Genomic DNA, 27,930 nt, shown 5'->3' on the forward strand with positions numbered 1-27,930 from the left:
ATATGGTGCAGTGTATACTGCTCAGGTGATGGTTGCACCAAAGTCTCACAAATCACCACTGAAGAAATTACTCATGTAACCAAACACCACCTGTACCCCAGTAACTTATGGAAAAAATAAATAAATATCACATGATGAGAAAAAAGCAGGAAACCAGTTATGCCATTCAATCCACATTAATAACTCTTTCCTGATTGCTTTGGGGCCTTTTTTTTTTTATCATGAACTCCCTCCTCTCCCATCAAATGGAAATGCCTCTTCACAGTTGAGCATGGTGCTGCCAAGCAGTATTTCTTCACCTGAACTGAAACTTTATTAGGGGACCAGTAAAGACCACAACATATAGATGGTATGTTTTTGTAGATAGGCTTTGATATGGTTTGGCTGTGTTCCCACCCAAATCTTATCTTTAATTGTACTCCCATAATTCCCACGTGTTGTTGGAGGGATGCAGTGGGAGATAATTTCAATCATAGGGGCGGTTTCCTCCATACTGTTCTCATGGCAGTGACTATGTCTCACGAGATCTGATGGGTTTATCAGGGGTTTCTGCTTTTGCATCTTCCTCATTTTCTCTTGCTGCCACCATGTAAGAAGAGTCTTTCACTTCCTGCCATGATTCTGAGGCCTCCCCAGCCGTGTGGAACTGTAAGTCCAATTAAACCTCTTTTTCTTCCCAGTCTCAGCTATATCTTTCTCAGCAGCATGAAAACAGACTAATACATACTTTATCTTTTCTTTTTCAAGCTGTATTGCTACAAAGGATTAAATAAAATACATTTTTTATCATTGAAGAAACTTCACAGTAGAAAAATTTCACTCTGCCTTCAAAACCAAATAATAGTTTCTTTATCAACCATTTAAAATAAGAAAATTGAAACTCAGCAAAATTAAGTTACTTCCTCCTTAGTTTGGTAGCATGATGTCCCTACCCGATTCCATATCATCTGACTTCTGATTTAGGGCTTTTCTTTAATATCTCCAGGAATCAAATAAAGCTCTCTCTCCAAGGAGGCATGTTGCTTTCACCAGTGCTCCTCAATCCTGATAGGCATTAAAATCACCTTATTAAGTATAAAGATTCCCTGGCCCCTACCCTTCCTCTGACTTTCTGACATAGTAGGTCTGAGAGTGTCATTGAGTGCAACAATGACAAGAAAATGGCAATGCAATGCTGTGCTTTTCTTGCATCGTTCCTGGATCTACAACCAGGAATATTGACCATTGGGAGCCTGATTAAGTTGGCTCTGGAGTCCTTTTGGAATGACCCTGTAGCTTTCTCTATCTATATGACAAGGTGCTTCAAGTTTCCCTTATTCATTTCCTGCCTGTGTGCTGAAGCTACCACAGCTTAAGGCCTACAATTGCTGGCCTGTATGGTATGTGTCTCTACGCCAAAAAATATTTTCAGTTTACAGAAGTATTTCTTCTCTTGTTTGAGTAGTAAGTTGCTAGTTTTCCTTCTCTGAGTTTAGTGAAAGGAAATACAAGCTCCTCTGATCTATAGGGAAGGAGACATCAAATACTGAGATCCTGACAAAAAAAAAAAAAAATATATATATATATATATATATATATATATATATATATATATATATAAGAAATCCCTCAGTGAAACCTGTCCAATCAGTCTTATAAATGACCAGGCTCAAGAATCAACTAAGCCAAATAAAGTGATTCTACCAAAAAATTTTTTAAAAACATAAAGATTTAAGAAATACTTTTAATCTTTGATGCATTAAATAGTAAAACTGAAAATCAACATTTCAACATTCTGACAACTCTATGTATGTAACTTCTACAACTCACACAAATGGACTAATTTCTGAAAAAAGCACAAACAGGCAACTAAAACTCACCCAAGTTAAAATAGATAACCTGAACTCTCATATAATTTCTAAAGCAACTGAAATGGAGTAAAAAAGTTAAGAATCTGAAAAACAAATCTCCACATCCAGATGGTTCCTCTTGACTGGCAAATCCTACTAAGCATTTTTTTAAATAATACCAATTCTTTTTTTTTTCTTTTTTTTTTTTTTTGAGACAGAGTCTCGCTCTGTCGCCCAGGCTGGAGGGCAGTGGCTGGATCTCAGCTCACTGCAAGCTCCGCCTCACGGGCTTACGCCATTCTCCTGCCTCAGCCTCCCTAGTAGCTGGGACTACAGGCGCCCGCCACCTCGCCTGGCGAGTTTTTTTTTTTTTTTTTTTGTATTTTTTTAGTAGAGACGGGGTTTCACCGTGTTAGCCAGGATGGTCTCGATCTCCTGACCTCGTGATCCACCCGTCTTGGCCTCCCAAAGTGCTGGGATTACAGGCTTGGGCCACCGCGCCCAGCCTTTGAGACGGAGTCTCGCTCTGTAGCCCAGGCTGGAGTGCAGTGGCTGGATCTCAGCTCATTGCAAGCTCGGCCTCCTGGGTTTACGTCATTCTCCTGCCTCAGCCTCCCAAGTAGCTAGGACTACAGGCGCCCGCCACCTTGCCCGGCTAGTTTTTTTGTATTTTTTAGTAAAGACGGGGTTTCACCGTGTTAGCCAGGATGGTCTCGATCTCCTGACCTCGTGATCCACCCATCTCAGCCTCCCAAAGTGCTGAGATTACAGGCTTGAGCCACCGCGCCCAGCCAATAATACCAATTCTTAATAACTTCTTTCAAAAAATACAAAAGGGAACATTTCCCAATTCATTATATGAGCACAGCATTATCCTGATAACAAAATTAAACAAAGACAGTACAAAAAAACTACAGACCATTATCCCTCATAAACATAGATGCAAAAATCCTCGACAAACTATTAGCAAATCAAATCCAGCAATATACAAAAATAATGCACACCAATCCAGTGGGATTCATCCTGCGGATGTAAAGTAATTCAAAAATCAACTAGTGTAATTCACCACACTAAATGTCTAAAGAAGGGAAAAAAAATCACATGATTATATAAATAGATAAAGGAGAAGCTTGATAAAATATGACATTCATATGAAAACTCAGCAAATAGGAGAGGAAATGAAATTCTTCAAACTGATAAAGGGCATCTGCAAAAACTCTACAGCTAACATCATACTTGATAAAAGGCTGAATCTTTTGCCCCTCAGATCTAGGAACAATGCAAGAATGTTCACTCTCACCACTCCCACTCAACATTACACTGGAAGTGTTAGTACAATTGGAAGTGTTAGTACAACTTGGCAAGAAAAGGATATAAAAGGCATATAGATCAGAAAGCATCAAATAAAACTGTCCTTATTTGCAGGCAACATGATTGCCTATGTAGAAAATCCCAGGTAATCTACAGTGAAACTCTTAGAACTAATAAATGAATTTAATACAGTCAAAAGATACAAGGTCAGCACATAAAATCAACCTTCAACAGTTTCTGTATATAAGCAAAGAACAACTGGAAACCAAAGTTTTAAAAATGATACTATTTACAACACCTACAAAAAAAAGGAAATAAATAGATATAAATCTAACAAAGCATCAACAGGATCTGTATACTAAAAACTACTAAACTATACTACTAAAATATACTAAAAGACCAAGAGACTGTCAGGATGGATCACAATTCCTGTATCTGCTTAGATTCCATCACCCTGTAGTTCTTATAATGTTCCTTCTACTCACAGTAGAAAAGAAGGTTCAAGACCTTTTTTCTAGAATTAGCCTTAACAAAGACTAACTTTAATGTTCTCCCATGTCTTATTATATAGATTTCCCCCCCAGTCTAACTCTAAAACAGTCCTTTTAGGAAGTTAGTTAAGACTACATAGAAAACAACAATTGCTTAGGCTAGAGGAATTTATTCATTGAAGATATTTGTTATCTATAAGATACTCCGCCAAGGACTAGGAAACGTGGTTGTGTTTCTCTCTTAAAGAGCTAAAAGTCTATGCTGAATACATATATTAAATAAATGAAAGAAAGTTAAATACCCAGGAAATTGACGGGAGAGCATATCTATGATTTAGGGAGTTAATCTAATCCCCCTATACCAAGATAGTTCACACAGCTCTTTAGTGTGTCTTAGTCCTATTTCACCTTATCAGTCAATTCGAGAAAAGAAAGAAAGAGGGAAAGGAAGGAAAGGGAAGGGAGGGGAGGGGAGGGGAGGGAAGGGAGGGGAGGGGAGGGGAGGGAAGGGAAGGGAAAGAAAGGAGGAAGGAAGGAATAGAAAGAAAGAAAGAGAAATCCAGTCAGGCATGGTAGTGTGTGCCTGTAGTTCCAGATACTCGAGAAGCTAAGGAGGAAGGATTGCATAAGGCCAGGAAGTCGAGACCAGCCTGGACAACAGAGCAAGACTTGCCTCTTAAAAAAAAAAAATGTCCTTGAAAATCTCTAAGGAGGCTGAGCATGGTGGTGCATGCGCGTAATCTCGGCACTTTGGAAGGCTGAGGCAGGAGGATTGTTTGAGCCTAGGAGTTCGAGGCTGCCATGAGCTATGATCCCACCACTGCACGCCAGCCTGGGCAACACAGCAATGAGACCCTGTCTCTAAAAAATAAAAAACAAATTTAAACAAATAAAAATTGGGAGAAGGGAGACAGCAAAAGAAAGAACTTATTACTTTGACCCAAACACAACCTTAAAATAATAATAGATACGAGCCTTGGCCATGTTGCCCAGGCTGATCTTGAACTCCTGGGCTCAAGCCAGCCTCCCACTTCGGCTTCCCAAAATGCTGGGATTACAGTTATGAGCCACTGCACCTGGCCCCAAACACAACTTTAATAGAGCATCAGGCAGTCAGCATCCCTCCAGTTGAATGTACTGGATAAGTGAAAGAAATTAAGAAAGCCATGAGCACCACCTAGTGACCAGAATTTTTATTTTTCTCACAATATTTTATCACTACCTTATTTTACTGATGAGTTTGTTTAAACTTACTGCCTGTCTCCCCTCCCTACTAGAAAATAAGGTCCAGCGGGCAGGGTCTTTGTCTTTTTGTTCCTCACGGCATCAGTAAAGTCTAGAAAGGTTGCCAGGCACATATATATACAATAAATAATTTTTTTTAAATGAATGAACATCTTACATACACTTTATTATCCCAACTCCATTCCTAACACTTCTCCCTGAAAGTTTACCATTTAATTATTAAACATCATATTATTTCACGAGTTTGATAATTATGTATATTCTTGTGCTATTTATAATAGAATCTTCTCCCTCTACTCCCCACAAAGGATTTAATCAGTATCCCCTCTTTAAAGACCTAGAGAAGCTGGTGTTGATCAATATTCCTAACATTGCTCTAGGGATCTAACTGGCATGAAGCATGTAGCACTAACTTTGGCCCAGCATTGTGAACACTTCTGCAGTAAACATGGGGGTGAAGACATCCCTTTGATATACTGATTTCCTTTCTTTGGGGTATATACCCACTAGTGGGATTCCTGGATGATATGGTAGCTCTGTTTTTAGGTTTTTGTTTTGTTTTGTTTTTCAGGAACCTCCAAACTATTCTCCATAGTAGCTGTACTAATTTACATTCCTACCAACAGTGTATGAGGCTTCCCTTTTCTCCACATCCTTGCTAGGATTTGTTATTGCCTGTCTTTTGAATCTAAGCCATTTTAACTGGGGCGAGATGATATCTCATTGTAGTTTTGATGTGTAATTTGAATATTTTGAACCAACCTTGCACCCCAGAAATAAAGCCTTTTGGTTATGGTGGATTAGCTTTTTGGTGTGTTGCTGGATTTGATTTGTTAGTATTTTGCTGAGGACTTTTGTGTCTGTAGTCATCAGGGATGTTGGCCTGAAGTTTTCTTTTTTTGCTGTGTCTCTGCCAGGTTTTGATATCAGACTGATGCTGACCTCATGTGTTAGTAAGGAGTCCCTCCTGCTTGATTTTTCTGGAATAATTTCAGTAGGATTATTGACAGCTCTTCTTTATACATCTGGTAGAATTTGGCTGTGAATCCATCTGGTCCACAGGTTTTTCTTGTTGGTAGGTATTTTATTACTGATTCAACTTGGAGCCCATTATTGGTGTGTTCAGGATTTCAATTTCTTCCTGGTTCATTCTTGAGAGGCTATATGTTTCTGGGAATTTATCCATTTCTTCTAGGTTTTCTAGTTTGTGTGCATAGAGGAGTTCATAATAGTGTCTGGGTATTTTTTTTTTTTTTTCTGTAAGGTCAATGGTAGTGTCACATTTGTCGTTTCTGATCGTGTTTATTTGGATCTTCTTTTTCCTTATTTATCTAATAGTCTTCCAATCTTATTTATTCTTCCAAAGAAACAACTTTTGGTTTCATTGATCTTTGTATGGATTTTGCACCTCAGTTTCATTCAGTCAGCTTAATTTTGGTCATATCTTTTCTGTTGCTAGCTTTGGAGTTGATGTGCTCTTGTTTTTCTAGTTCCTGTAGGTGTAATGTTAGGTTGTTCGTTTGAGATCTTTCTAACTTCTTGATGTAGGTGTTTAGCACTATAACTTTCTTCTTACACCTGCTTTAACTGTGTTCCAGAGATTCTGATATGTTGTATCTTTTTTTTCACTAGTTTGAAAGACTTTTTTGATTTCTACCTTAATTTCATTGTTTACCCAAATGTCACCCAGGAGCAGACTGTTTAATTTCCATGTAATTGTATAGTATTGAGAGATATTCTGGGTTTTGATTTCTGTTTTTATTGTGCTATACTCCTAGAGTGTGGCTGGTATTATTTCAGTTTTTTTTCAGTTTGTTGAGAATTGCGTTATGGTTGAGCATGTGGTCAACCGTAGGGTATGTGCCATGTACAGATGAGAGGAATGTATATTCTGCCGCCAAACTGATTTGTAAAGTCAAAATTCATTTTCCCCTTTTAAAAATTTTTCAAAGACTGTAAAGATTATCTGACTGATTCAAATCACAAATTCTAACAGTTAAGTTGCTATCAATCCAGCCAAACGTGTATGTGGATAGACAGACAACAGATAAATAAGATGCATATTTACCCTGATCAGCCTTTCCATGGATTAAGTGTACAATTTCTATTATCTTTTTGAAATAGTTGAACTAATGTCTGTATAGCTATTATTATCTGGCTAGGAAACATTAGTTTAATATTCTGATACACACACATAAATATTGCATTTAAAATAGTTACATGAGACTGAAAACTGAACATAATTCTTTAGAGCAGGATTATAAGGTGGAAAAGTCTTTAGGAACTTACAAACCCACACTTAGTTGTCTTGTTTCCTAGAGCAGGTCCTTCTTAGTACCACTGTAGTGTTATAAGATAAAGGAAAATGTAGTCCTGCCTCCTTGACTCTTAGTACCTAGAAGTCACAGATACCTCTTCAGCAGCATTTTCAGATAATGAGGCATTGCTACTGTCATCCAACTTGTTTTCCTCCCTCACTCCTCTATTGTCACCTGGAAGACTCATGTAAAAGTAAAGCAGAATGCCTTTGGGAATCAAACTAGAATAGTAGTCAGTAAACAATTACAGGCAAACTGTGACTACACTTCAGGAAACAAATGTAAAAGAGTTAAGCAAAATTGAAGTTGATTTCTTTAACCACAAATATAGATAGTTGGTCCAGAGCTGGAGTGGTGGCTCCATGATGTCAGGGCTCAGGATCGTTCTCTCTCATTCTATTGTACTAGATCATCTGATCATCTTGAACTTGTAGATTCCATATGGTGGTCCAAGAGGGCTGCAGGCATCTTAGACTTGTACCCAGCACCCAAACTGGCAGGTAAACTGCAAAACCAAGAGAACAAGAAGGGCCTACCACTCTTTTAAGACATTTCATAGCAGCTGCACATACAGCTCCCATTTATATGCCATTGGTCACAATTTGGTCATACAGCCAACCTAGCCATAACAGAGGATGGAAATGCATTCTTTGTATCATGCACCCAGGTACACTGCTGAAACTTGGGGACTCTATTACTACAGATTTAAAAAGGGATTGTGACCCCAAAAAAAGTTTTTTTAAAAAATAGAAGACAGTATCAAATAGTGGGGGATAAATAGCAGCCCCATCCTAAAGTTTCTCTTTCCCTTTTTTGTAACGACCAATGTTACAGTACTTATTAAGGACTGAGTACTCTCCTAAGTATTGTTGGTTTTGTTTTGGTTGTTTGATTGATTCATTAAATCCTTACAATAACACTCTGGGTAAGGTTCTATTATTTACGTTTTACAATTGAGGAAATTGAAGCACAGAGAAATGAAATAACTTGCCCAAGGTAACACAGCTAGAAAATTGCAGAGGTGGAATTTGAACCAGGCAATTTGACTTATCCATTATGCTATACCACCTTCTCTCTGCTATATTTCAATATATTTTTAGTTCTTTAGATGAGGCAAGGAAAAAGGCCTAATCTACATAATTTTTTATTCAGAAAATAAGGGTAATTTTTTATTCAGAAAACAAGGGTATAAGGGTAATATAAGGGTAATATTAGGGTATAAGGGTAATTTTTTTTATTCAGAAAACAAGATATAAGGGTAATATACCTATTAGCTAGTAATGTCTTTTTCTTTTTCTTTCTTTCTTTTTTTTTTTTTTTTTTTTGAGACAGAGTCTCACTCTGTCGACCAGGCTGAAGTACAGTGGCACAATCTCGGCTCACTGCAACCTCTGCCTCCCAGGTGCAAGCGATTCTCCTGCCTCAGCCTCCTGCGTAGCTGGGATTACAGGCGCGCGCCATCACGCCAGGCTAATTTTTTGCATTTTTAGTAGAGCCGGGGTTTCACCACGTTGGTCAGGCTGGTCTCGAACTCCTGACCTGATGATCCACCCACCCGCCTTGGCCTCCCAAAGTGCTGGGATTACAGGCGTGAGCCACCCTGCCCGACCAATTAGCTAGTAATTTCAAGGACTCACTTATAGGGCCTTTTTCTACATTCAGGGCCTTTTCAACTCCTATTTCCCTTTCCAGAATCATTTTTGCAAGTCTGCTTCCTTATCATTCAATTCTGAATTCTAATGTCACGTCCTCAAAAAAGACTTTCTGACCATCCTATTTAAATTTACAGCTATCTCCACCCATCATTTTTTCTTTCATAGCACTTGTCACCCTCTAAAATCATTTTTTATACTTACTTGTCTATTGCTTGTCTCTCCCTACCAGAATGTAAGGTTTAAGACACATGTTTTCTCTACCTCATTCTTCCCAGTTGCCTCAGCATCTATGTATGCAATTCGTATTTGGTAAATATGAGAAAAATAAAAATACCCCTTGGTGTCACCAACGGAACTGACACTTCAGTGTTGTTAGGAATTGGCTGTGGTGTTCCCCTGTTAAAACATAACAATCTCACAAAACACTAACATTATACTGAGAGGTGACAATGTGCTAGCAGCCCTCACTCTCAGCGCCTCCTTGGCCTCCGGCCTCGGCGTCCACTCTGGCAGGGCTTGAGGAGCCCTTCACCCCGCCACGGCACCGTGGGAGCCCCTTTCTGGGCTGGCTGAGGCCTGAGCGTCCTCCCTCTGCTTGTGGGGACGTATGGAGGGAGAAGACGCGTGGATGGGAACTGGGGATGCGCTCGCCGTCAGGTGTGAGTTCCCGGGCCCCCGCACAGGCGCGGGCTCTGGCTCAGCATCCCCCACACGGAGCAGCCACCGGCACCACAGGCCCAGGGCAGTGAGGGGCTTAGCACCCGGGCCAGCAGCTGCAGAGGTTGCGCCCGGGCCCCAAGCAGTGCCGACCCGCCAGCGCTGCACTCAAAATCTCACCGGGTTTAGCTGCCTCCCGGCGGGGCAGGGCTTGGGACCTGCAGCCCGCCATGTCTGAGCTCCCCGCCATGTCTGAGCTCCCCATCTGCGGTGGGCTCCCACCTCCCCAACGGGCGCCGCCCCCTGCTCCGTGGTGCCGGGTCCCATGGACAGCCCAAGGGCTGAGGAGTGCAGGCGCCGCTCCCAAGGGGCGGGCAGCTCTGCCTGCATCCCTGGTGCAGGATCCACTAGGTGAAGCCAGCTGGGCGGGGATGGGGAACTTTTATATCTAGCCAGAGGATTGTATGCACATCAATCAGCACTCTGTGTCTAGCTCAGGGTTTGTAAATACACCAATCAGTACTCTGTGTCTAGCTCAAGGTTTGTGAATACACTCTGTATCTAGCTAATCTACTGGGGACTTGGAGGACTACCACTCTATGATTGTGTCTGGCTCAAGGATTGTAAAGGCACCAACCAGCACTCTGTCTAGCTCAGGGTAAATACACCAATCAGTACTCTGTGTCTAGCTCAAGGTTTGTAAATACACCAATTGGTACTCCCTATCTAGCTAACTCTGTATCTAGCTAACTAGCACTCTGTGACTGGGTGTCTAGCTCAAGGATTGTAAACGCACCAATCAGCACTCTGTCAAAACGGACCAATCAACTCTCTGTAAAGTGGACCAGTCAGCTCTCTTTAAAATGGACCAATCAGCAGGATGTGGGTGTGTTGGGGTCCCTGCCTGGGGTGGTGGAGAATGAAAGAACACACAAAAGACAAAGACACACAGAGAACATGGCGGCCGCGCTCAGAGCCTCTGCCTCACTTTATTTATACTCCATAAACCCCACGTCAGCAGAAAGAATGCAATGCAAAACAAACTTTCTTTTCCCAGATGTAACCTTCTACTCAGTTCTTTGTTTCTATGCTCTTCCTTATCTGCCCGCCTTCTTGGCGCCTATGGGAGTTCATTAAAAGTTCAATTGGAGATACTGTCCTTGAGCCCTATCTATTCTCAGCATACTGTTTTCAAAGGCCCCTGCATGGGTGGGGCCAGATAAGCAAATAAAAGCAGGCTGCCGGACCAGCAGTGGCAACCCAGGTCCACTTCCACACTGTGGAAGCTTTGTTCTTTTGCTCTTTGCAATAAGCCTTGCTGCTGCTCACTCTGTGAGTCCATGCTGCCTTTGTGAGCTGTAACACTCACCAGCAAAGGTCTGCAGCTTCACTCCTGACAGGGAGACCACAATCCACCAGAAGGAAAAAGCTCCAGACACATCTGAACCTCTGAAGGAACAAACTCCAGACACACCATCTTTAAGAACTGTAACACTCACCGTGAGGGTCTGCGGCTTCATTCTTGAAGTCGGTGAGACCAAGAACCCACCAAGTTCGGACACAGTACCAGGTCATTCTGTGATCGTAATGAAGTGAGACAACAAACAAGATCACACTATTTTTGCCTAACCAGATTTTTAAGAAGGTCACTGTGGAAACTACAAAAATATCAAACTATCCTCCTCCCCCAGCTAATATGATTGTTGCTTCTTTACTGATTACAGCTTTAGCCTTGCACTTTTCCTCCCACCTAAAGGTAAGATGTAGTATGATCCCCAATGGCAGCGGACCCCACAGCCACTGCGCACTGAGACACTCCACAGCCAATCCCAAGCCACATCAGGATCGCCCCTGCCTGTACACAATAATTTCTCTATGCACCTAATCATCTTCTGAAACTCCCTGTACCTAGCTGAAGAGTATATTCCTTTAATCAATGATTACTTTTGTTCCCTCCTTTAGAACTGAAAAACAATGCTAAGGCCTCTCCCACTCCCTCTAGCCTCTCATCCTCTTAAAATAGAAGAGGAAAAAAATCCAAACATAAAACTCAATTTTTAACAAAAACTCTCCTTTCGCTGACACTGCCCTCCCCAAATAAGTCACCAGTGGGTTCCTTCCTTGTTTTCCTAGAGACTTTTCTTTTTTGCATTTTAGTGTCATTTTTCTTCCTCCTTCAGTCTGACATGTCCCTTTCATTCTTAGTTTGCTGATCAAACTCATATTAAGGAAAATAAGTTCCTTTCCGCTTTTTAACCCCTCACCCCCATCTCAAATGACAAATGCATCTAGGAATCCCTTTTCACACTCACTCTGGCATTGCCCTCTCTCAGGAACCTTCCAAAGTTATTCTAACCCGACCCCTCCACTTGTACAAGCCCAGCGGCCCCATAGCTTGCCCATCCTTGCAAACCAGTACTCATCCTATAACCTGCCCCAACCCGATCAATCCCATATATCCGATTCCAGCCCTGGGCCCAAATTCCATACCCATATCCAAGTCCGCGCCCCACTAACTCCAGTCCCGCACCTATGCTTGCCTGAACCAGCACGTGATCCCGGCCGACTCCACAGCCAATGAGTTCCCCGAGTCCACACCCATAGCCAATCCCCGGCCACGTCCAGGCCCGCCTCCATCTTATCCCCTTCCTCACTCAAGCCCAACCCGCGGCCCCCACCCCTTCCCTCCTCCATTTCCATCCGGTCCGCGATCGCGGCGGACCCCACAGTCAACGCGCGCCGTGAGTCACACTCCACAGCCAATCCCTGGCCACATCCGGGCTCGCCCCCGGCCCGCCCCATTGTTCCCACAAGCCCGGAACCCACCAAATCCCGCCCCTCCCCTCCCAAAAAAACACCCCTTATCCAGTCTTTTCCAGCCTAGAGATCACAGCGTAGCCCTCGGCCAAAGCGCGCACTGAGTGCAAACCCCAGAGTCAGTCCGTGTCCCGGCTCCGCCCCCCGCGTCCGAATCCCGCCCAGCCAGGCCCTCAAGCCCAGGCGGGTCTCGAGCCTGGAGAGGCGAGGTTCCCGCACCAGATAGGTGAGTGGGGCGGGCGCGCGGAGCGGCTCGGCGCGGCGCTTCAGTGCGGACTGACGAGGGCCTTTCCGGCCTGCGGGGCGAGGGGACGGAGGCCGGGCTGCTTTTGCCTGAGTCACGCGAGAGCCGCCTGCTGGGGCGGCTGCAGGGAGTCGGCCCTGGATTAACAGTTTGAGGGGAAGGCGCCGAGGTGACTGGCCTCCAAGAGGGATCCCCTAGACCCGGTCACCGTCTTGGCGCTTTTACTCTTGATTTCGCTGTTTGGGCTTTTAGAAGGTAGTCTGAGAAGAGTGACTTTGGGACTCTTAATTTAAAAATCCAAAAGACGCTGACGCCTATAATCCCAGCACTTTAGGAGGCCGAGGCGGTCGGATCATGACGTCAGGAGATCAGTTAGCCATCCTGGCTAACACGGTGAAACACCGTCTCTGCTAAAAATACAAAAAATTAGCTGGGCGTCGTGGTGGGCGCCTATAGTCCCAGCTACTCGGGAGGCTGAGGCAGGAGAATGGCGTGAGCCCGTGGGCGGAGCTTGCAGTGAGCCGAGATTGCGCCACTGCACTCCAGTCTGGGCGACAGAGCGAGACTCCGTCTCAAAAAAAAAAAAAAAAAAATCCAAAAGGAGGATACCAAGGCTGTTAGGTTGCCTTATAAATGAAGCTTAGCAGAATCCAACATCTGTAGTTAAAAGAGAAAAGTAGTCAAGTCTGTTGCTTTGGGAGTCAAGTGGCGCAGAAATGGCCTTCCTTCGCTTCTCCCACGCGTGGCTCCTTTGCGGCCACCTGAGGAGGACTGGGGCTGCAGGTCAGCCCTTAGCAAGTCTGACCTCGGGAGCTAAAACCGAATTCCTGGTATCACCCAGGCAGCCACACTGCTTTCCCTCTGGAGAAGTTTATAGTTACACGAATCCCATTTTCGTAGAACAGGTTTTCAGCAGTTTCAGGCTGGTGTCTCCTTAAATCATGTGCTGCCCAACTTTGGCCAATTCTTTCCGCTGTTCTAAAGACGTAGCTTTGAAGTCCATCCTTCCACAGTACTCCCCCGTCCAGGACTTTGTTCACCGCCTAGATTCCCTGTGTTGTCTCAGTGAACCTTATAAACATTCTAGAAGCAAACTAACAAGGTAGAGTATGAAAGGAAAATCAGTTTTCCAGTGGTCGGACTCTTGTAACAGTGTGGGCGGCGCATTATTAGCTGTAGCCCTTTTTGCCTCATGTTAATCTTGCTTGAACTTGCAGTTAACACAGATGTTCTGGGCTTTGTCAAATTAAATCTCTTCCTACCTCTCCTCCCCATGTGTAAAGTATAAATTGATCATTTGGATTTAAGTCTGGAGCTTTAAGCTTCATAAGATTTATTTTGACTGCCTTGTCTGCCTTTTAGCCTTATATTCGGCCCTCAAAAATTCACCAGCTTTCTCAGCTTCAGGCCACCCCCAAATCTGCCAAGCATGCCCTCTGAATCTTCATTTTAAACAGTCTAACCCATTGATAATAATTCAACAGTTTCATTTGTATAGATCGTGCGTTTTGGAATGTGGACTTTATGCATAATATGCTATAATTAGGTCACATAGATCATCCTGATTCATAAGTTGCCAGGTTTTCTTCACAGAAGTTGTTTTTAGGGAGAAAAATACAATGAAAATATTGTTTAGAATTAAGAGCCATATACCTTTTTATTTTCTTCTATCTTTTTGGTGACATCTAAATTTAATGTATTTATCTCATTGGTGAATATATATATGCAGTGTTGATTGCATTAGAAAATGCTGCTCAAAATGTGTTTACTTAATAAAATACCTGGTACCTAGAGAGTATGGCTCACCCAGTCTGGGGTGAAATCTCCCAGAAGCTGCACTCCAAGCTCACTTGCTTTTATTATTAGCACATTACCTCCATCATGCGGTGTACTTCCTGGCAACTGACCCAGCTCTTCCTTTCTCTTCCATTGACCAAAGTTTCAACTGTTCTCTTTTGGGACAGTTGTGCCATAATCAGCAAATTCCATTGTATCTTTATGTCTTTAGAGGGTTCCCTCTACCTGCTTGCTTTAACTCAAACCTTATTAATTTATTCATCTATTGTGAAAAATGGAGAAACTGAGGCCCAGCAGGAGTCCATAACTTGACTACAGATAGACACTTCTTAAGATTGAATTCGACTTTAATTTCTTAATGTGGTGAATCACATTAATAGGTGTCTTATATAAACCCAACCCCCCTTGGTCATGATGTATTATTCTTCTTGTATACTACTGGGTTTGATTTGTTAGCATTTTATGTAGAAGTTCTATTTAGTTTCCATAGATTAGGTCTCTTTTCTCTAAGGTTTGATAACTGTTAGACGAAATGCCATCCACTGATATAGCAGCCTTATACTTAAGAGGCTTAAGAGAACAACATTCTCAGAGTAAAACCTTATGAGAAATAGAGAACAACAGTCTCAGAGTAAAACCTTATGAGAAATATCTATTTGCCTGAATGTTTTTAGAAAACTGGGTTTTCTTTCCACTTCCAAGTAGCAGTATTATTATAATAGAGTTTCATTGCCTTAATCTTCCTCCATTTACCCATGATGGATATCAATTTCCTTACAGGTAGAGAAGCAATTCAGAATGCATGCCTATCATGCCACTGGAATCCACTAAAATGGCTTGCGGGAATTGTTGGAGGAAGTACCTTCAGAATAACCTAAGATTCACTTTATAGTCTTTCTATTTATCAAGGACCTACTATCATTCATCTTTTCAAATAACTTTTTAAATAATTGTTCCTAACAACTTTAATTTACTGTTACAAATTGTGCTTTTACTAGTGACTGTTATCCAGAGGATTCTGAAATTTGAGTCGTTCCTAGGTTGAAATACTCTGGATTTTATGGCTGCTAGAAATGGAACTTTCACTTACTGAAATTTAATGCTCTTGACTAAATTAAAGCCTTGGTTTCTGAATTAAGAATATTCTTACAGGCCGGGCGCGGTGGCTCAAGCCTGTAATCCCAGCACTTTGGGAGGCCGAGACGGGCGGATCACGAGGTCAGGAGATCGAGACCATCCTGGCTAACAGGGTGAAACCCCGTCTCTACTAAAAAATACAAAAAACTAGCCGGGCGAGGTGGCGGGCGCCTGTAGTCCCAGCTACTTGGGAGGCTGAGGCAGGAGAATGGCGTAAACCCGGGAGGCGGAGCTTGCAGTGAGCCGAGATCGCGCCACTGCACTCCAGCCTGGGTGACAGAGCCAGACTCCGTCTCAAAAAAAAAAAAAAAGAATATTCTTACAGCTCTCTAGTTTGAAATGATGTGAATATAAATTTGTATAAGGAAGAATACATTTATTAGAATGCTTCCAGTGATGAGAGATTATATCATAGAAAGAAAACTTGAAAGAAAGTAAGCTCACTTATCAAAAATGTTTGCTTGGATTTTACGTAAGCTTATGATATACCAGCTGGCTGTAAGTGTCTGATAATGATGTACCCATCATATATTTATTCCTCTTCTCAACTTTTCTTTTATTTAATAGCATGTTTTTGGCCCAGAGGAGCCTCTGCTTTCCTAGTGGTAGAGCAAAATTCCTGAAGACAATTTCTTCTTCCAAAATCCTCGGATTCTCTGCTTCTGCTGTAGGTATTGCTTACTTACAGATAAATTATTGTACATATTCTGCACTGTCCAAAAAATACGTAATTCTTTATGTAATTCTTCAGATGCTTTTTTACAAATATTTTATTGAAATGAACATTTCTATTATATATGATGGAGGTGTCTCTTGTCGTTGACTAGAATTAACATTCACTGAGCAACTGCTTGCCTGTCTGTGGATCAGGCAATGTGCTGGTCATTATATATTCATTACCTCATTTTGTCTTCACAAAAGTGTTCAAGTTATGAATGTAAGTCCAGTGGCATGGGAAAAAAGTAGGAGAGGATATCTCAGGAGGACTGCTCAGGGATGGGAAAAGGTTTAAAAACCATAACCACCAAATACAATGCATACATCTGCTTTAGGAACTTTATTCAGTCAACCAAAATGCATTTTTTAAAGACAATCAGAGAGATAAGAATGTGGACTGGGTATTAGATGATAACAAGAAATTATTGTTGGTGAGGTGTGGTAATGAAATTGCAGTTATATAAGCGGCAGTACTTTTGAGATAATATGCCAAGTATGTAGGAGTGTAATGACTTAAGGTCTAAGATTTGCTTTAAAGTTACTCAGCAATTAAAGAAAAAAAAAAGGAGGCAAAATCTTGAGAATTACTGAATCTGGGTAGTGTGCATATGAGTGTTTTATATTAGGTTAAAATATATGAAATTGCTACTTTTTGTATGAAAATTCCATTTTTGGCATATGAAGTGCCATTTTTGTCATACATGGTTGAATATTGGCAATTTTGTGTTCAACCTAATTCTAATCTCTCAGCTGGTTTAAAATTTTCTCAGTGGTTCAAAATTTTCATAAAAAGCATCATCAGTGTCTTCTATATGTAAATCCTATGAATTCTACCTCATAACTGTTTTGAATTCTCTCCTCTTTAATGCCACCGTGACCACCTTTTTCAGACCCTCTCCCAACATAGAAGTTGGTTGAAGCCAAGGAAGTGGGTGTGCTTCGCCAAGGTGGTCATATGAAACCGTGGCACTAAAAGGGCATTTGTGTGCAGAATCCTCATTTGTGGAACTTTTATTAGACTACGTATGCCAGGGCCCACCATTATGCATTCTGATTCTACATATCTGAAATGTATTTTGAAAAATCTTTCCAGGTGATTCTGATGTATGTCCCAGGCAAGAACCACTAACAATGCATTATTCAAACTTGTGGACTATTTGGGATAGCACTAAATCCTCTCCATGCCTAGCAGTGGAATGGTTGGGTTGTGTGGTAGCTTTATGTTTAATTAAGTAACTGCCAAAGTGTTTGTATCATTTTAACTACACTGAAAAACTGTCTATAGTTCATCAGAGGCTTTGCATTTAAAATAATTGCACAGGGATAAAGAGATAAATATTCTTCCTATTGCTGGGCAAATGAAAAACACTGGCCAGTGTTACAAAAGCAACAGTGATAAGTTTAAATTAAGAAAGAGTTGTCAGAACCAGCCAGGTAAGTTACTGTGAACCTACTTAGAATATTCGTTTCATTCACATCATCCTTAATGTCATTGAAAACCTACCGGGAAGGTTACCTCCAAGTGAGGGAATAGAATGGAGGATAGACTGTGCTTTCCTGTATTACTTGCTTTTTTACAAAAACATTTTACGTATTCTCTAATTTTAAAGACTGTTTTGAATACTAAAGGAAAAATGTAGGTGAGGCACGGTGGCTCACACCTGCAGTCCCAGCACTTTGGGAGGCTGAGGCCAGTGGATCGCTTGAGACAAGGAGTTCAAGACCAGCCTGGGCAACATGGCAAAACCCCATCTCTATTAAACATACAAAACATTAGCTGGGCACACTCCTGTAGTCCCAGCTACTTGTGAGGCTGAGGTGGGGGAATCACCTGAGCCCAGGAAGTTGAGGCTGCAGTGAGCTATGTTTGCACCACTGCTCTCCAGTCTAGGTGATAGGAGTGATATGCTGTCTCAAAAAAAAAAAAAAAAGAAAGAAAGAAAGAAAAGAAAAACATGTACTGCTATACAACAAGAAGAGAAAAAAAAAAGAGAGAGAAACTCAGAATGAAAATCTTTTTTGGTCCTGTCTTTTAGCACCTAGATCTTAAAGAGTTAGAAATTGGAAGGTAATTTTATATTATCCTCTAGTGCCAGAGTGCCAGTGAATGTTGATGGATAGATGACTGATAGAAAGAGAAGGAAGGAAAGAAGCAAAGAAGATTTCACAAATGAGTTTTGACAAATGTGTGACATGCGTCCATGCTGAATAGTTTCCCTAGGAAGTCTTATATAAAGAAGAATTTGTGAGGATAAGCAGTTGATAGATTATTAATGAAAGAAGAATAGAAAACCAGATGGAATACAAATTGCAATCTGGGCCAGGTGTGGTTGCTCACGCCTGTAATCCCACCACTTTGGGAGGCCGAGACTGGCAGATCACTTGCGGTCAGGAGTTTGAGACCAGCCCAGCCAACATGGTGAAACCCCATCTCTACTAAAAATACAAAATTTAGCCGGGTGTGGTAGTGGGCACCTGTAATCCCAGCTAGTAGGGAGGCTGAGGCAGGAGTATCACTTGAACCCAGGAAGCAGAGGTTGCAGTGAGCTGACAGCGGGCCACTGCACTCCAGCCTGAGTGACAGAGTGAGACTCCGTCTCAAACAAAACAAAAAAAATTGCAATCTGAAGGACTAAACCTGAAATGAAGGTTAGTCTAACAAAGGGTGACATGTGATAGAGGGGGTGTCAAGAGAGTATGTGGGAACTCCCTGTACTTTCTGTTCAATTTTGCCACGAACCTAAAATTGCACTAAAAAATAGCCTGTTTTTTTTTTTTCTTCTTTTTTTGAGACGGAGTCTCACACTGTCGCCTAGGCTGGAGTGCAGTGGCACAATCTCAGCTCACTGCAACCTCTGCCTCCCGGGTTCACGCCATTCTCCTGCGTCAGCCTCCCGAGTAGCTGGGACTACAGGCACCTGCCACCACACCTGGCTAATTTTTTGTATTTTTAGTAGAGATGGGGTTTCACCGTGTTAGCCATGATGGTCTCGATCTCCTGACTTCATGATCCGCCCGCCTCGGCCTCCCAAAGTACTGGGGTTACAGGCGTGAGCCACCGTGCCTGGACCTAAAATGGTCTATTAATTTTTTTTTTAAGAGATTCTAAAATTTAAATGTCCACCAGAGAACCACAAAAGCAACACTGGACAAAACCTTTTCCTTAGGTCTGTCCTTCCTTAGAAGTCAACCCTCTCTCTCTCTCTCTTTTTTTTTTTTTTTCCATACAGAGTCTTCCTCTTGCTGCCCAGGCTTGAGTATAATGACACAATCTCAGCTCACTGCAGCCTCTGCCTCTCAGGTTCAAGCGATTCTCCTGCCTCAGCCTCCTGAGTAGCTGGGACTATAGGTGCCCACCACCACTCCCAGCCAATTTTTGTATTTTTTGTAGAGACGGGGTTTTGCCATGTTGGCCAGGCTGGTCTCAAACTCCTGGGCTCAAGCGATCCACCCTCCTCAACCTCCCAAAGTGCTGAGATTACAGGCATGAGTCACTGCGTCCACCCCAACCCTCTCTTTTGACGTAAAAGTATTACCTTTTGTACATTTAGTCCATACCCAACATTTCTTTGCCTCCTTTAGTGCAGAGTTACTCATCCTACTTGTATCTAAGAGAATCTTTTCTACTTTCTGAGTGGGCACTAGTTTTGGAGTGTATATATTGTATGCCATGAACTATATTTTTCCGCTTATGGCTTTGCCTCATTTAATTACCATAGCACTTACGTGGGGCAGGTATTCATTTTCCTGCTTAGCAAATAAGGAAACTGAATTTCAGAGACATCAGGTAAACTGCCTACTTCACACACTAGGAGTTTTGATGTTTACTTTTGAACTAAGATCTATCTGGCTTGAAAGCTCTTTGCATTAAACAACCTTGAACAACATACTTAGAACATAGGTGTATTTTTAGCATCAGAACATGGCGTGTGTGAGGGACTGAGCACAGACTTGCCCAGATTCAGACTTACCAATCTTCCTGTTTCGTGTGCCCAGCAGAAACAACCTGTTTCTCAGCCTCAAACCCAAACTTCCAGTTGCCCTGATTGGTTCAGCCTGACTCTGTCCAACTCTGATTTAATTATAGCTGTCATTGGGGGGACTGAGATTACACAGTGTAGGCAAGCCAAAGGGCCCCAGGCCTATTGATATGGGTGAGGACAATACTCACACACTCCCTTCACTTACTCACTTTTCCAAGGTCTTGACTTAAACCCAGTTTTTTTTGAGAGAATAAATCAGACTTTTTGTTCTCTGCTTGCCCTGACTCCATTTCTGGCATTCCAGCCATGTGTTTACCTATGTTATCAGCTCTCAGGTTTAGAGAAAGCCTTGTTTCCAATAAGCTTGTTTCTCTGAAGTAATTGTTAAAAGATAATTTTCGGAAAAAGGTTAAATCATGACTCATACAAATATAAAAATGAGCATGTGCCAAAGATTTTTATTTTACTCATGTGATATAAGGTAACCAGACAGAAGTTATAACCAGTACAGAGGGAAAGTCACAAAGCACAAATTTATATGTAGTAAAGGAATTGGATTGCAAATGAAGGCAAATCTGTTTTTTCTACAGGGTGGAGGGAAGGTAATCAAACTGCTAGAACCAGAGTTTGCATGCCTATCACTTAGCTTCAATTTACAAAAGTGCAAAATAACTCAAAGGCAAATTCTAGCCCCGCAAATATCAGCTCTAAAGCTGTGCTGTGGCCAGTGCATAGTTTTCTACTGAAGTACAATTTTTCCCCAAATATATTATCTCTCAGAGGGAGTCCAAAGTGTTTCCCTTTCACTCAGCAGATCTGTTCAGTCAACAGATGTTAAAATAGTTACAGCATATCAGGCACAAATAATTCTTTATAAAATAAAGTAACAAAATATATGTTGTTTCAAAGTTCCAATTAAGACCAGCCATGGTAGCTCACCCTTATAATTCCAACACTTTGGGAGGCCGAAGCAGGCGGATCACTTGGGCTAGGAGTTCGATACCAGCATGGCCAACATGGTGAAACCCTCTCTACTAAAAATACAAAAATTAGCCAGGTGTGGTGGCGCATGCCTGTAATCCAAGCTACTCAGGTGGCTGAGGCACAAGAATCACTTGAGCCTGGGAGGCAGAGGTTGCAGTGAGCCAAGATTGCACCACTGCACTCCAGCCTGGGCGACTGTGTGGGACTCTGTCTACAAAAACAAACAAACAAAAAAGCTACAACAAAAGGGTTCCTGTTAATTATACACACTTTTGAGCTTAATATAATTGCATTTTTTCTTTATGTATCTTTAAGCATCTTTCCCTGCTTTACATTTCGACTTCTGAGTTTTACTTTCATTTCTTCCACCATTACAGGAATATTCTGTTTTCCTCTGCCATCTAGTGGTAAAAGAAAGTAATTTTCCTGGTTTTTTGAATGGATAGTCATCCCTTAAAAAGCATCCAGATTGTGCAGTAGTGCTAGCGACTTCGCAGTTCAGTCCTCGTACCCGACAGCCGCCACTGGTGCTGAGTTGCTAGGAAGCCCCTGTCAGCGAGCTCCTTGGAGCTTGAACCCATTGTCACCCCTCCGACTCACCGGCAAAAAAAAAAAAAATGGTTGAAGCAGATCGCCCGGGAAAGCTCTTCATTGGTGGGCTTAATACGGAAACAAATGAGAAAGCTCTTGAAACAGTATTTGGCAAATATGGACGAATAGTGGAAGTACTCTTGATAAAAGACCGTGAAACTAACAAATCAAGAGGATTTGCTTTTGTCACCTTTGAAAGCCCAGCAGATGCTAAGGATGCAGCCAGAGACATGAATGGAAAGTCATTAGATGGAAAAGCCATCAAAGTGGAACAAGCCACCAAACCATCATTTGAAAGAGGTAGACATGGACCGCCCCCACCTCCAAGAAGTAGAGGTCCTCCACGAGGTTTTAGAGCTGGAAGAGGAGGAAGTGGAGGAACCAGGGGACCTCCTTCACGAGGAGGACACATGGATGACGGTGGATATTCCATGCATTTTAACATGAGTTCTTCCAGGGGACCACTCCCAGTGAAAAGAGGACCACCACCAAGAAGTGGGGGTCCTTCTCCTAAGAGATCTGCACCTTCAGGACTAGTTCGCAGCAGCAGTGGCATGGGAGGAAGAGCTCCTCTATCACGTGGAAGAGATAGTTACGGAGGTCCACCTCGAAGGGAACCGCTCCCCTCTCGTAGAGATGTTTATTTGTACCCAAGAGATGATGGGTATTCTACTAAAGACAGCTATTCAAGCAGAGATTACCCAAGTTCTCGTGATACAAGAGATTATGCACCACCACCACGAGATTATACTTACCGTGATTATGGTCATTCCAGTTCACGTGATGACTATCCATCAAGAGGCTATGGCGATAGAGATGGATATGGTCGTGATCGTGACTATTCAGATCATCCAAGTGGAGGTTCCTACAGAGATTCATATGAGAGTTATGGTAACTCACGTAGTGCCCCACCTACACGAGGGCCCCCGCCATCTTATGGTGGAAGCAGTCGCTATGATGATTATAGCAGTTCACGTGATGGATATGGTGGAAGTCGGGACAATTACTCAAGCAGCCGAAGTGATCTCTACTCAAGTGGTTGTGATCGGGTTGGCAGACAAGAAAGAGGGCTTCCCCCTTCTGTAGAAAGGGGGTACCCTTCTCCACGTGATTCCTACAGCAGTTCAAGCCGGGGAGCACCAAGAGGTGGTGGCCCTGGAGGAAGCCGATCTGATAGAGGGGGAGGCAGAAGCAGATACTAGAAACAAACAAAACTTTGGACCAAAATCCCAGTTCAAAGAAACAGACAAAAAAAAAAAGTGGAAACTATTCTATCATTACTACCCAAGGACTGCTAAAAGGGAAAATTGTGTTACCTTTTTTAAATTCCCTGTTAAGTTCCCCTCCCTAAGTTTTATGTTCTTGTGAGGAAAAAGGTAAAACATGTTTAATTTTATTTGACTTTATGACACTGCTTTTCAACAAGCAAATGTTAAATGTGTTAAGCCTTGCTGTACTAGTAACTTTGTAACTTCTAACTTTCCAAGTAGAAGTGTCCCTAAAGACCACTTCCTATCTGGTTTTTCCCAGTAAATGAGGCAAGCAATTTTAAGATCTTCCATAAAACATCTAGCCATCTGAAATGGAGAGATGAATTGTTCTGCCTATACAAGCAAGCTAGCTATTAAGAGGGTCGTTGGGGTATGCTACCCATAAGATTTCATGGTGTTTTCCAACGGAAATCTCAATGTTCTTAGTATGCAAAACCTGAAATCAGATGCCTATGTAAGGAAATTGCTATTCACCCAGTAAACCCAAAAAAAGCAAATGGATAATGCTGGCCATTTTGCCTTTCTGACATTTCCTTGGGAATCTGCAAGAACCTCCCCTTTCCCCTCCCACAATAAGACCATTTAAGTGTGTCTTTAAACAACTGCAGAATACTAAATAAAAAGTTTGGCCAGAACCAACCATGAAGCTGCAAAGGTGCTTGGTCTGTTTCAAATTTTTGCAACTCTAGTGTCTCACTTTTAAAGGAACAGTTTGATTGCAAAGGAGAAAATAGTTAAGTAATAAAGTTATCTCCAACTTCCGAAAGGCTTATGACTTCTAAAAAGTGAATCTATCAGCATTCCACATCAGATTTAAAGCATCAAATGCCTATGAAACAGCAAAGATGGTTGAGGATTATGCTCATTATGGTTGTGGATTGCTGCTGATTGATTCACAGTAGATAAAGCTGGCAGTAAGAGAAATCAAATGCTAAGAGTTGTTGAAGCAGAAGGCGGCTGATTGTCAGTAAGTCAGTACAGTTGCATAAGCAGTGCTGTCAGAATTGGTTTGGTGCAGGCAATAGATTTTGCCTTCAGGGGTTCCTGTGGATCTCAGGAAGGCATCAGTGTTGATTAACACTCATAACTAAGGAGTGAGTGGTAGTTACTTAAAACGAGTAATTGACCAAATGGAAAAGGGGAAGTAATTAAGGAAATTGGTAAGTGGAGGAAGTTCTTGTGGTCCTTTACATAGATTTTACAGCTTTGGGTTTCATTTTGTTTAGCTAAAGTCATGGGGACAACTCTTCAATTTAGAGCTTAAAAATGGTAGCTCTATCTAGTGAAGTGTCTGTCAGTAAGTGAAACATTTTTTGGTGGTGGCTTATCCAGAAACAGTTTAGTTGTAGAATACAACTTATGAGTGACATCTGGAAAGTAACAACCATGCTAAGATGGCAAACACACTGGAAACAATTGGGCCACTTGGCTTTCTTTTGCTGTATTGTTTTATAAGCCTACTTTACCTCCCAGTCTTGGAAACAAGTTTTAGTTTATTGCTTTGGACACTAGAGCCAATAGTATAATGTTCTCAAAGGAAACAGACTTGAGTTGTTGGATTGGAGGAACTAATTGAACTTCTAATTTTTTTTTTTTTTGTCGTTAACTATGGCACTGTCATGTTTTAACATTTGCAGCTAAGGATAGTAAGTACAACATTTTTAACTTTCGTTTGACAGACTACTACTAATCACAGACCACTAGGGTAATGACCAAATTTATGTGGTTGTTGCACTTCCCAACCCTTCCATATTCTTATAATTACTTGGGTTACAGCTTCTGTGAGGACCTTTTGGCCCTTGAGATATCCTAAATATTTAAGATATTTAGATATCCTAAATATAGTATAGGATATAGAGATTATACCAAATATGAATGAATATTGTTCAAGGAGTATGTTAAAATGACGAGACACCAGTTTTGATAGTTTACTGACCTAGCAGATGTGTGGAAAAAGAATCAGATCTTGATTCTTCTGGGTCTATACTGGTTGTAAAACAATGATATAGAAAATGTTTTCCTTGTTTAACTGGTAGTTGAACATAGAACTTGGGTATTATAGATCACTTCTCACTTTTTGGAATGTTTTCTATTGAAACTTTAACATGGCAAAAAAAAAAAAAAAATCCAAAATCTATGAGATAATTTTGTTAAAGTTGGCTTGCTTGGGGAGATGCTTGGTCCAGAGAGAGAAAAGAGGGCATGATTTCAGAATACTCTGGCAGCTTTTTAAATTCAGCTTTATCAAGTTACAGTAAACTGTATCCGTTTAGAATTACAACTCAATGGTTATTTTGACAGATGTATATGCCATGAAGCCACTGTCACCATCAACATGCACAATACTTCCGTCGCCCCCAAAAGATTCCTCAAGTTCCTTTGCAGTCCATCCCTCACGCTGCTGATTTGTCTTTGTCACCATGTATTAGTTTGCTTCGTGGTGTTGTTTAGTACTTTATATAAATGGGATTGTGTAGCATGTACTTTTTTGTTTATGGTTTCTTTCACACACATAATGACTTTGAAATTCACCAGGTTGCAGTGTATTAGTAGCTTATTCCTTTTATTGCTGAGTAGTATCCCATTATGTGAATATGCCATTATTTGTTTTTCTACTTGCCTGTTGATGGACCTTGGGATTGTTTCCAGTTTGGGGCTACTGTGAATAAAACTGTTAGGAACATTTGTGTACATGCCACTGTGTAGACGTAGGTTTTCCTTTCTCTTGGGTAAATACTTAACAGTAAAATGGTTGGGTTGCATGGCAGATTTATGTTTAATATTTAAGTAACTGCCAAACTGTTTGTTTTCCAAAGGGACTATACCCTTTTATATTCCCACCAGGGTTGTGTAGAGTTCCAGCTGCCCAGCATTCCTGCCAACACTCAGTGTTCAGCCATTCTGATGGGAATCTAGTGGTATCTCATTGTGGTTTTATTTTCATTTCCCCAGGTGACTAATGCTTGTAAGCATCTTTTAAGTACTTTTTGGCCAGTTGTATATCTTCTGTGAAGTTGTTGTCAAATCTTTTGCCCACTTTTAATTGGATTGTTTGTCTTATTGAGTTGTAAAATTTGTTTATATATACTGTATTAAAGTCCTTTGTAAGATACATATTCGTAAATACTTTTCTTTCATTCTATGGCTCAGAATCTGGCAACTTTTTAAGAGATATTTGAGCCCACTGAATGATATATAGATTTTATAGTTTTTTCAAGTCAAGCCATAATAATAACTAACGTTTTTTGAGTGTTCATCTTACAGTCCCTCTATGGTCATGAAGGTGGGAGATGTGACTCTATTTAGTCTCAAGTAGATAGTACAAACTGAGATAGTGGGTACAAATGGAGATGAAGTAAAGCCCTGTGATGTTCAAGTTCCTGGTTTCTGTTACCCTTCAGTCTGGCTGGACCTCTGCCTTTCCCATGGTAACATGAGCGTTCTAATGAATTCTCCCTTTTCACCTAAATTGTTTCAGATTGAGTTTCTGTCACGCAACTAAGAGATCTGATTACTATAGCTTTGGAACTTCTAAAGCATTTTATGCACTTGCCTCTTCCCCACTGTTCAACCTGAAGCATGTACTCTGCCCTTTAGCAAAAATCACAGCTCCGCCAGGTGTGGTGGCTCATGCCTGCAATCCCAGCACTTTGAGAGGCCAAGGCAAGAGGATTGTGTGAAGCCAGGAGTTTGAGTCCAGCTTGGGCAAAGCAAGACCCTCTCTACAAATGAATGTTTAAAAAAAAAAAACAAAAAAAAAAACAAGGCTAGGCATGGAGGCTCACACCGGTAATCCCAGCACTTTGAGAGGCCAAGTCAGAAGGATCACTTGAACCCAGGAGTTTGAGACCAGCCCGGGCAACATAGCAATATTCTATCTCTACCAAAAAAAAAAAAAATTAAGAACAAAATTAGCCAGATCGTGGTGTCATATACCTGTAGTCCCAGCTGTTGAGGAGGCTGAGGTGGGAGGATGACTTGAACTTGGGCAGTTGAGGGTGCAGTGAGCCATGATTGTACCACTGCACTCTAGCCTGAACAACGGAGCAAGACTGTCTCAAAAAAATAAAAATTAAAATTAACCAGGCATATTGGCACACATATATCATCCTAGCTACTTGGGAGGCTGAGGTGGAGATCACCTTAGCCAGGAGGTTGAGGCTGCAGTAAGCTATGAGATGGTTGCACTGCACTCCAGCCTGGGTGACAGAGCGAGACCCTGTCTCAAAAAAAGAGACACCACAACTCCACCCGCAGAAGTAATAAAATCTCATGGAAGCATGAGCAGCCAACACAATTATATAGCAGGAAAGAAAAAGCAAAAAAGCTAGGAAGGAATACAACAAAGTTTCTTTTTAAGATCTGTATTTAAACAAAGACACTTAGGAAGTGGTACAAGTGCTAAGGAATGAATTAATACTAAATGTCATCAGTGTGATGGTTGGAACATCAAAATATATATAAGATATATATTATACATACATGTGTATATTATATACATATGTACATATGTGTATGTATTATATATACACATATCTATATATAATACAGTTATGCTTCACTTAAAAACTGGGATACATTCTGTGATCATAGAGTGCACTTACACAAACCTAGATGGTATATAGCCTGCTACACACCTAGGCTATATGGCATAAACGATTGCTCTTTGGCTACAAATCTATACAGCATGTTACTGTACTTAATATTATAGGCAACTGTGTAACATCATGGTATTTGCATATCTAAACATAGAAAAGGTACAGAAAAATGCAGTGAGATAAGAAAATGGTACATCTGTGTAGAGCACTTTCCATGAATAGAGCTTGCAGGAATGGAAGTTGCTCTGGGTGAGTCAGTGAGTGAGTAGAGAGTGAATGTGAAGG

General features: G+C 41.5%; 3 protein-coding genes across 8 annotated transcripts in view; 2 read left to right on the forward strand and 1 right to left on the reverse strand.

Moving 5' to 3' along the window:
- Positions 1-12,194, reverse strand: part of LOC105482812 (zinc finger CCHC-type and RNA-binding motif-containing protein 1) — a 111,775-nt gene extending 99,581 nt beyond the window's left edge. The window contains exons 1-3 of one of the 5 annotated variants that reach the window (XR_011616067.1): positions 11,997-12,194; positions 11,006-11,082; positions 1,613-7,699 (exon numbers count right to left, since the gene is read on the reverse strand). The gene's annotated coding sequence lies outside the window, so the exon portion shown is untranslated. The other 4 variants (XR_011616058.1, XR_011616050.1, XR_011616034.1 and 1 more) reach the window with 4 other exon arrangements.
- A 259-nt stretch (positions 12,195-12,453) lies between these two features.
- The window catches only part of LOC105482814 (kynurenine aminotransferase 3), a 62,895-nt gene continuing 47,418 nt past the window's right edge, over positions 12,454-27,930 (forward strand). The window contains exon 1 of one of the 2 annotated variants that reach the window (XM_011743163.3): positions 12,454-12,549. Coding sequence is in view for 1 of the 2 variants with exons in the window: in XM_011743162.2 (XP_011741464.1) it covers positions 16,070-16,168 (99 nt within the window). In the remaining variant the exon portion in view is untranslated. Of the gene's footprint in view, positions 12,550-16,069; positions 16,169-27,930 lie in introns of those variants that run through there. The other variant, XM_011743162.2, reaches the window with a different exon arrangement.
- LOC105482813 (RBMX like 1) lies at positions 16,070-26,159 on the forward strand. The gene is made up of 2 exons (XM_011743161.3): positions 16,070-16,168; positions 21,563-26,159. The coding sequence occupies exon 2, from the start codon at positions 21,803-21,805 to the stop codon at positions 22,976-22,978; it is 1,176 nt and encodes a 391-aa protein (XP_011741463.1). The 5' UTR covers positions 16,070-16,168; positions 21,563-21,802; the 3' UTR covers positions 22,979-26,159.

Source organism: Macaca nemestrina, chromosome 1 (assembly GCF_043159975.1).
Source record: "Macaca nemestrina isolate mMacNem1 chromosome 1, mMacNem.hap1, whole genome shotgun sequence".
Taxonomy (NCBI): domain Eukaryota; kingdom Metazoa; phylum Chordata; class Mammalia; order Primates; family Cercopithecidae; genus Macaca; species Macaca nemestrina.

Excerpts from the sequence above, each read along its gene's own strand:
- LOC105482813 (XM_011743161.3), top strand. The coding sequence starts at position 21,803 with ATGGTTGAAGCAGATCGCCCGGGAAAGCTCTTCATTGGTGGGCTTAAT.